Genomic DNA, 10,920 nt, shown 5'->3' on the forward strand with positions numbered 1-10,920 from the left:
TGTCCTGATTATATTTTGTAAAGGACCAAATGGACTAAAAAATACTATCGTCAACTGTTTGTTCAATGGTGCACTGATTATATAGAAAATTGATCTACATTGCAACATTGTGTGTCATACAGATATTCAAATAAAAAGATGATTAAATAAGTTGGAGTTGTTGCCATAGCACAATCCAATGTGAACAGATGACAAATTAATAACTCTTTTTAATGTTGAAATCACTATAGTTGATAGTTTAGCTTTCTAGATAGTGATGTGGAAAACAGCCAATAATTCTTAATGTGTTATCTTGTATGATGTTGAAATAAAACATTGTATAAAACATCAAACTTGATTGTGTTGTCCTTTGTAAAGCTCAATCTACATTATCAAACTTTATGTGACAAAAAATGTGGGCATGATGTCATACCACTACCATATTTGGGTATATCACTACCATTATTTGGGCACATCACACTTTTTTTGTCAAACTAGTTTGATAGTGTAGACAGAGCTTAAGCAATTTATGATTTAATTAAGCATATTTTGCATGATTGGCTTGAACACTACATGCTTATCCACTCAACCAAAAAAAAAAAGGAAAAAAGTCGTAGAATATTTTAATGACTTCAATTAACATCAATTAATAACAATTATTTATGCACTAGATTATGAAATGAAAATAATAACTTTATTATAAAGAACAAAACAAGTAACACCAATTTGTTCTTTGAGTTATTTATTGATGCCAACTAATTGGGCTCACTTTATGTTACGACAAAAAATAGTAATGATAACAATACTGATATAATAAATACTATTCTGATGTAGTTTGTACTTTATACTAAGTACATTGAGAATTCTCAAGCAATTCTCGTGTGGGGCTCGAACCCACGACCTTCAGACCACTAGCCTGGTGTTCATACCTCTAGTCCACCGAGCTTGATGGCTAGGGGTTAGATTTGAGCCCTAGAACTTGTTTGTAACTACAGTAGTTACAAATAATTTTGGTGCAGTTACGAGTTACCAACACTCTGATGCCAAGCTACTCCACAGTAGTTACAAACAACAATCCTGTTATCAATATCTTGCCAACATTAAAGGACGGAATAAAACAGTCTCAAAACCTGGGAATTGGTGCCTTACCACATCAAATGATTCTGCATTGTATCCAAGATTTTTATTTTCAACATTATCATAAATTTCTGAACCGATACAGCATTACAATATTCTAAATGGTGATAGAGTTAGGAATTTTAATTGATTTCTATGTAAAATATCTGCGCAAATAAAATGTGCATTAAAAACATATTGGTCTTACAAAAGATATATAAATATCAAAAAACTATAAAATAACTATCTAGTACATATATTGCAAGGAAAAATTATGAAGTATAATACATTTTTTCGCCCAAAATGTGATCAAATTTAGGATTGCATTTTTCGTAAATGTAGCATTTACTTGTTTAGTTGAAATTGCATGCATGATTCAATTTTTCGTTTAAATTTTGAATTTTGGCCAAGTAGTTTTCTTAGCAAGATTATATATTTATTTAGCACAAAATCAGCGACCATCCAAACAACCAGTTTAAAGCTAATGTGCCCATATATGGACATGATGTCATATCACTACCATATTTAAGCATATCACTACCATATTTGGGCACATCACACCTTTTTTTGTCAAACTAGTTTGATAGTGTAGACAGAGCTTTACATAATAAATACAAAACATCAGTTTACTTTAAAATTATTATCCAAATACTAAATTAATTTAAAAAGTGCAACAATTAAAAACACATCCCAATGTGCCCATATATGGACATGATGATGTCATATCACTACCATTGGGCACATCACACATTTGTCTTTGTCAAACTAGTTTGATAGTGGAGACAGAACTTGATATAATAAATACAAAACAACTTATTTTACTTAAAACTTATCCAAATAGTACATCAATTTAAAAAGTGCACCAATTAAAAACACATCACAATGAGTACACAACCACCAATCTCTAATATTACAAATATGTTCTTAGTAAATATGATACACACTACCACCAAATAAAATAGGCTTGAAATACATATATAGGTTTTCTTAAAAAGATCTAAAAAAAGTATTAAAATTCTGTAATATAAAAATATTTCTACATATAAAAACTTAATTTATATTAAATACAAAGTGTCCATTTACAGTCACATATTATGGAGTGATTGGTAGACAGTTATTTAGAGTTTTGTGACCGACGGTTTCAACGTGAAATCCTATATTCGTCAATGCATCATAGTTGAGGATTCTACGACCATCAAAAGCAAACGCTGGCTTCAGCATGCTATTGTAGATGCGCAGGTAATCCAAGTCCTACAACGAAAAAACAATATTTATCAACAAGAAGTGCTAATGGTGGTGAGAAGAGGACATATAAAGAGATTGATATGATGTAAAAATGAATTTAATTACATGGCAATGATGTACTGAAACTTGGCCTTTGAGCGACTTATATGGTGGGGCCTGTGGCAAAGCAAATTTTAGTTAATAATAATAATAATAAACAGTATTTATATAGCGCCTAATGGATCACTGACCCCTCTAGGTGCTTTACATAGGACCTTAACTAATGGTAATAAACTATCCCCCGCCGGACACCATTCCGGTATTTCTTAGTCGAGGTTTCGGGGATGGAGACAATCAATAATGTGAAAAAAAAATGTAACTAAGCTTAACTATGCTTAACTAAATTAATTAAGTTAAATTTCAGTCCTACATGGTAGCATGCCCATTAAAATTCCTTACCTTAAACTCATCCCATTCTGTGCAAACAACAAATGCATGAGCTCCCTTTAATGCCTCATATGGATCTTCAAATATTTTCACCAACTTATTTACTGAAAACAAAATATATAAAACAAATCATTTTCTTTTCTTTGATTTAAGCACATCACACGTTTTTTGTCAAAGTAGTTAATGTAGACAGAGCTTTTCATTTGTAAAGAAAAAAGAGGAAGGTGCAAAGTGCAGTTGAATTGAGTCATGTAGTGGTATTTAAAATAATTTCTACGGTGGCCTGCAAGTGTCATGGAACAAAATGGCATTTTAAAAGTTTTGTCATGACACTTACGGGCCTCCGTAATTTTGGTGTGTGTATTCTGATGTTGATACCCAATATATATAATTAGTTTTAATATTAGTTTGTAGATGTAACTGATTATGAAAATATTAAATTATTTATTTTCAAGCATATAAAACAAAAAAAACAAAATTATAAAATAAAATCAACTAAAATCAATGATTTGAATACAGCATACAAAACTAACATGCACTGAAAAGCAAACAAAACTGAAATATTATACAAAAAAAAGATATGAATGATCGTAACTCCTATTATAACTAAATTATTAAACTATTAATTTTATTTCATTTCAATACTGAACAAGCAGAGAAAATGAATTATCTTTATTAATGATTAAATATAATATTTATCACTATATTGCTGATTACCTTAATTTTATAATCTTATTTCTTTTAAAGCAATTGCAAATAAAGCTAATTCAAACAAAATAGATTGCAAAGAATTTTAAACAAGAAAAAAAAATAAATACTAAAATAATAACAGAATTGCATTATCATAAGATTAATTGAAGATTCGCTAGATTTTAATTGAGTAACATAGAAATTGATTGTTGGCATGGCAAATAAACCTTTGTAAAGGCCAGGTTTGCGGTTGGAAATAAAGTAAAGTTGAGAATGTCCGGACGTTTCGGTTGTTATGCTACAAGGCAAGTATTGCTTAATTTTGCCTAGCATTACTCCGGAAGACAGAATTGTTGTATAGACATCCTAAAATGTGGGCCATCCTAACATGCTACTTTATTTCCTTTGTGTACTCCAAACATGACCTTACTTTATATAATATCTTGAACAAAAAATACACCTATGCAAAACACTTACATAAGTAGTCAAAATGAAAATTGAAAATAAATGACAATTTCGGTTGAAATGAAGATGATATAGATATCTTCAAATTTACCTTTCTCCTTTTCGGTTTCAACCGGAGGAGTAGCCATCTTGGAATCACCTATCCGACCAAAATGTTAATACTGTTGTTAAAATGATCACTCACATTTCATTTTAATATTGATTTGAAACTAAGTTATTACAAAATTACCAATATATAGTAATAAACATAAAAAATTAAATTAATTAAAAGGGTATCACAACAAAATAAAGGGGTTTTAATATTTAAAATAAATTTGCATATTAAACATAACATATGTAATATAGACAAATCTAGCAATGTTATATCAACATGCAGTTACTATTAGTAAGATGTGACTGCAATTTTATAATGAAAGAACTTGTTATAAACTCTCATATAAAAATCTCTGAAAACAGGAAACTTTCCCAAAACCAGACTTTCCATGTGGCCCAACATTTTGATTTGTTTTACCAGACTTTCCCAAAAACCAGACATATGAGGCCAGCCCAAGTGTGTCCGGTATTGCATAGAAATAAAATATCTCTATGGGTATTGGGAGAGTTGATTTGATTATTATAGTGAAATATGGCCCAGCTGGATTCTTTAGGCTAAACCTAGGGCATATTTTAGTTTATTGAATAGGTTGGAACACCCCTGACCTTCAAATCAAGCCCAGAGATGAACAATTGAGCCAAAATTATTAGCTGTAAGATTACACTTTTAAGATATATTTTAGTTAGATTTACTAAATAATAAATAATTTGAAATATATCAATTGTACAGACTTTACAGACTTCTTTCATTAAAATTAGTTAGTCCATTAGTTTACTCCAAAACCAAACTTCCTAAAAACCTGAACCGCATCTAAACCCACAATTCTGTTAGTGACAAGAGTGATAAAGAACAGGCAGTGTTTTTAATGATAGTTTTAAAAAAGTGCAACATTTTTGAATCAGTAAAAATATGACGACACATAAAATAATTTAATTTCTTTTACTTGTCATTAAATATTCAAATTTTATGATCTGATCAAAATAGAAACAATTCATATGCTATAGAGTAAAGCATCAGTGATTGGATGGTTGTGAAGATATGTAAAGAAATAAAGGGTAGTTACCTGGGATAAGAGGATTATGAGGATTATGAGGATTATGAGGATTATGAGTGGAAGGGGTGTATAGACATACTGGAACCAATACGTACCTCTTTCAGACTGTTCAGATATATCTCTGTGCGATAGGTCAGCAATGATCTGCTTGTGTTCGACCTGCGGATCGTAGATATGCAGTTTAGCGCCCTCGTCCATTAGATACTTACACATGTAGATACTCGAAGACTCCCTGTAAATAAACACAAAAAATAACAACAACATACTTCATAGCCTCCCCATTGAGAAACCCTGACAAAATCTCTGATTGGGGTCTACATACAAGCGCAACATACATTTTCAAGCAAACAAATATTCTAGCCTAAAGCTCTGTCTGCACTATCAAATTAGTTTGACAAAAATGTGATGTGCCTTAATATGGTAGTGATATGACATCATCAGGTCCATATATGGGCACATCAAATTTTGTTGTCACATAAAGTTAGACAATGCTCTGTCTACACTACCAAACTTTACTGGTATCATATACAGATTTAACTAGCCAGGTTGTTTAGAGAAATGTAAAATCGAACTACATCAATGCAATTAATAGGCATATTCTTATAAAAGATCTACACGCACAGCTCCTATAGAAACAGTGAGGAATCTGATGAGCTAGGCCTCCTCAAAACAAGAATGCTTACCTTGTGTCACCTGTGTTCTTCTTAAATGCAAATCCTAAAATAGTAATAGTTTTATCTGTGATTGTGTTGAAAAGACAACTAATTACTTTGGTTGCAAAGCGCCGACGCTGATAGTCATTCATATCAATAACCTACATAAAACAGAAAAATAAAGAATATGGTATTTAGAATACCTTATTGTAAAATCACAAACGAACAATTATTATCTTGTTGATATAAAGTTTGTGGTACACCACGTATATTAGTTCTGAAAACAGTTCTTTTTTAGAACTAATATACGTGGTGTACCGCAAACTTTATATCAACATTTGATTTCGCCATGCAAACCTTCAAACAATACATTATTATCTTATTTTTAGTTAAAGTCTGTTAACAAAAACAGATTCTATGAAAGTACAGCAGCGTTCAAGAGGAAAAACAATTTTTACCATTATTATTATTTTTTTTTTAGTACCTATTCAAGGGCCATATGAAATGCACATGCAGGCCGGCTATGGTCTGCGGGCCGCCAAGACACATAGCCAAAAAGTTTCAATAAGTACCTGCTGCCAATAGGCTGCTACCTCTGGAAGATTAAGGGCTTCACACAGATACACAAGATTCAATACATCCTTCTGAAAACAACTGCCACCAAATCCTGAAAGAAAAAACGAAATGTTAAGCTCTGTCTACACTATCAAACTTTATGTGATTAAAAAATGTGATGTGTTAATATATGGACATGATGATGTAATATCACTACCATATTTGGACATATCACTACCATATTTGGGCACATAACACTTTTTAGTCAAACTAGTTTGATGGTGTGGACAGACCTTAAGGAAAGAGGGTATTTTCAGAACTAATACTGATGCATTAGATATTTCTACTTTACTAGACACAACTAGTGGTTTACCACCTAATTACAACCTTGCTGCGTCTTGATTGTGGCATAAAGAAATATGGCAAAGATTACCGAACAGTATCAGTCTAAAAATCAAATATTTCGCACATAAATGTCTATTCTATATGGTTACAGAGCCCAGCTTTGACAATACTGTTCATTACCTAGACTAGCTTGTAGGAACTTTGGTCCTAATCTGGAGTCTGTACCAATGGCATGGGCAACCTCTCCGACATCAGCTCCGGTGGCTTCACAGACGGCACTCATAGCGTTGATGCTGGAGATTCTTTGGGCCAGGAATGCATTTGCAGTCTGTGTGTAACAACAGAAGTATTTTATTTGAGAGAAGGTTAATGCAAAGAAGAGAATTATCTCTATTCATTTCAATGTTTAACTAATTTGCGAGGTGGCTTTGATTTATGATTTAGGACAAGTGACGTAGTGTGTTGGACGTTGGATGACTGATCGTGAGATCATGGTTCGAATCCAACTCTCGCCACATTGCTTGTATATAGGCAAGACACTTTACTTAGGTTTGCCTCTCCCCACCCAGGTGTATAAAATGGGTACCCAGTTAGATAAAGACACAACTTTGAACTGATTACTAGCTCTGCATTATTATGGGAGTATGTTTCCATACGTGTTTGATCCTAATAATGCACAATGCATTGAGAGCTTACTCATAATGCGCTATATAAGAATGTTCTATTATCATCTTTCTCCTAGAACTAGGTTTATTATTACATACACTGCATTATCCCATTTATACATTGTCGTTTTAATGTTATGGTTTATAGCACTACGTAACTGATCATCAAATTGACTTGCTTTGAACTATAAACTGTCATGTAATGCTAGGATTAAATTCTTACTAATTTGGAAAGTTCTGATGACCACGTGTTAGTCTTGATTATATTCTCTTTTGGTATCCAATGTTCATAAACCCAGCTAAGCTTTTCAACCGCTTGTAAACCGCTCGTTGACTGCTCACCGCCAATAAGCACACGGTCAGGGTTCATAAGGTCATTGATTGCTGTCCCTTCAGCTAGGAATTCTGGATTAGATAGAACCTGAATATAAAGAAGATAATTAGGTTTTTTTTATTAAAAGTATTTGGAAATTAAAGAAATTGTTTAGTATATATACAGATGTATATATATTTTGAACTACTACTGTACATTCATGTAGAAAACAATTCCTTGTTTATTTCGTAAAAAAGATTATCTTATAATTACTATATTTAATAAAAAAAATACACTATACATATTTTTTTTTTTTCGATTATTTAGTTTGTAAGTAATTAGCTTGTCTATTTTGTAGTCTTCTCCCTAGCCCTTCATTATCTTTTTTATTGTTAAACTTGAAATATTATTTTGTAAATAAAAATTTTAAATAATAAAGTAATCTGGGGTCTCTATCATACAAAACTCCTGGTTTCCTGAGACCTAATTTCATCCTTTTCTTGAATCATTGTACATACTATTATTTTATTTGTGATTTAATATTTAATATGTATTTGTTGTATATTTAGTCTACCTGAAATCGAACACCATTTTTCATGTTTGCAAATAGAATACGTTGAATACTTTCAGCCGCTTTCACAGGGACTGTGCTCTTTTCAACAACTATCTTGTTGCCAGTAGCAACGTCCGCTATCCTACGAGCCGCAGCTTCAATGTACTTCAGATCTGGTGCTCTACCCTAATGAAAAAAGATTATGTTTAATTTTGTTTTACAACCAATTTTCCCCATTATTCATTAGTTATATCCTATACATGTCAATAATACAAAATGATAGCTTAGCATAAAGTTCCTTATTAGACATAGGAGGTCCCATATTTATTCTAATATATGCCGGGGAGTTTATTGTTTAGGAGGGTTTTAAGGGGCGTTTATTCGAGAGAGTCGAGGAGTTTATTCAATAAACACAGTATATCTATAACAATGTGCCAATAAATAACTTACTTTTCCTAGTCCATATGTTTTAGTAGGAGTATTGACAGAGATAAATATGATATCAGCAGCATTAATAGCTTCATCTATATTCGTAGAAAAGAATAAATTGCGCCCTCTACATTGCTGGACAACTTCCTTGAGACCTGGCTAATTTTATAAATAAATAGATAATAGTATTTTTTAGATAATAAAACAAAGTGATACTTTATATTATAAAATTACAACAAATTACAGTAGAATCCACCCCTCCGCCCTCCACAGCCCAATAATGGTGTCCTCTGAATAGGGGTAAGTAGAAGTATTATAACATATATTTTCCTTCGTTCAGTTCACAAGAATGGGTCCCCTTAATAGTGGTGTCTCTTGAATTGATGTGTCCAAAATTTAGAGTTCTACTGTATAACAAAAGTTTTGCATTGTAAATTGTTTCACCATGCAGCATATTGGTGGGCAGTGCATTTTTCATCCAATTGGATCTCTAGGTGTACAAATTTAGGTTACATCTTGACAAATGTTGTTGGATGTGACAATATTTGAACTAGGGGTTAAGTTGTGTCTGGTTGTTTACCTTTATTTAAGAATAAAAGATAAATAAAATAGACAGGAAAAACATATTTGCATAGTACTATAGTGCAAAGGGAGGAGTACTGTAGTACAGAACACACAGGCAGGGAGTATGGAATATTAAAGCATTGAGTAAACAGCTTAGTAATTCCTCTATGAGAAAAGTACAGTTTGTCTGGATTTCAACAATAAAACCTTTATTAACTAATTAATAGACAATAGCATAATTTAATTGTATGCATACAGAAAGCATTCTATGCCCTTTCAAACATAATCATAGCTGGTATCAAATGCATGCTCGATTGACACTACTTTGTAAAAGAAAAGCATATAAATTTACCTCATATATTGGTAGGTTGAAATCTTTTGAATTCCAACAGTCGATCCTTGGTTGGCTTAAGTCAACAACGGTCACATACACGTCTGGACATTTGGATGCTATAACACTACAAGTTGGTCCACCAACATACCCAGCACCTATGCAACATATTTTGGTCACAACCATTTCCAGTTAGCTTCAACAAATAATACAAATTATATTATTACTATTTTAATTAGCATGTGAGGTCATCACATCTACCTAATTCGCATCCAGCCGGCCCTCTCTACATCCATACTTTTGTGGAACAAAGTTAAGATTTTTTTGATTGATTGATGGAAGTGTTTCCATTCACCTTTTGGGTCAAACCTATTATTTTAACTTCTCCCTTGTGTATAAAAAACAGAAAAAAAAAAGTTTTCCTGGATGTTCTATAATTAATTAAACTGTTTCTTTACAATAAATCAGGTGCCAATCAGATGGATAGGAATTTGGGGGAAAGTGTCAAATTTATCTACACCCTACTGGGTCCTAGACGTACAGTACGTTCCCTCCACTCCACAACCAAATGATCTTTCACGCACTTCAATTGTAACTATGCAATAATGTATATGTTTTAAATGAAGAGAGAATTATTATGTTAATTATTTTGTTAATTATGGTAATTAATTTTAATTATTTTATACTGGTAGGCAGATGCATTAGCTCTCATAATGGAGAAAGAATTATAAAAACAATATAATTTATAAACTATTCCATAAATTGTTCATGTTATAATCTTAAGTTATGAATCATAACATCTGAATCTGAGATGTGACCAAAAAAGACTGGCTGGCGTCATAATAACCTCTACTATTTTACAGTACTATAAACTATGCTTAGACCATAGCTATTAGCCTGCTACTACTACTACTTCACTAGGCCTAGCTAATAAGGGATTCCTCATTAAGTATGTTTAGGCCTGTACTGTGTAGTAGGATAGGTCTAGACTCGCCCTACTACTCTAGCTTGGTCCCTCCCAGCCATACTAGGCTAACTACACACTAGTCACTATAGGCCTAGACCTAGGAGGCCTAGCATTTTAAATTAAATTTAATGATTAGATCTTTTCTTTTGTTTTTAAATATATTTCAAAATAAAGGTTACTATAACATACCTTCAGACTGTCAATTTACATATGTTAACTGAATCACAACAAAGGTTTTTACGTTAAAAACAAATACAATATTTTGTCAATTGCCACATCGACACAAATATTTTTGACAACACCACCACCACCAGCAACATGTGTAAAACCATTGAACCGTATCATCCAATCCAATATGCAAAGAGAGGGCTCACTATACAATTTTCACTTACTTTTTTCCAAATTGGCGCTTTTCACATTCCTGATTGTCAACATTATTGCAAACATTCACAAAACATTATTTTATCGTCATCTTA

The 10,920-nt window shown here is 32.2% G+C and overlaps 1 protein-coding gene across 2 annotated transcripts; it reads right to left on the reverse strand.

Moving 5' to 3' along the window:
- Positions 1–716: 716 nt before the first annotated feature.
- LOC140063196 (UDP-glucose 6-dehydrogenase-like) lies at positions 717–10,752 on the reverse strand. Of its 2 annotated transcripts, XM_072109684.1 has the most exons (12): positions 10,634–10,752; positions 9,499–9,673; positions 8,604–8,741; positions 8,175–8,339; positions 7,511–7,708; positions 6,803–6,950; positions 6,295–6,389; positions 5,753–5,883; positions 5,165–5,301; positions 4,013–4,060; positions 2,779–2,870; positions 717–2,346 (listed from the first exon to the last, which is right to left on the reverse strand). In XM_072109684.1, exons 2-12 carry the CDS (start codon positions 9,661–9,663, stop codon positions 2,188–2,190), a joined length of 1,476 nt encoding a protein of 491 aa, XP_071965785.1. In that variant the 5' UTR covers positions 9,664–9,673; positions 10,634–10,752; the 3' UTR covers positions 717–2,187. The 2 variants fall into 2 exon arrangements, with proteins under 2 accessions (XP_071965785.1, XP_071965786.1); XM_072109685.1 differs by lacking the exon at positions 4,013–4,060.
- Positions 10,753–10,920: the final 168 nt, after the last annotated feature.

This window comes from Antedon mediterranea, chromosome 11, assembly GCF_964355755.1.
Source record: "Antedon mediterranea chromosome 11, ecAntMedi1.1, whole genome shotgun sequence".
NCBI classification, from domain to species: Eukaryota; Metazoa; Echinodermata; class Crinoidea; order Comatulida; family Antedonidae; genus Antedon; species Antedon mediterranea.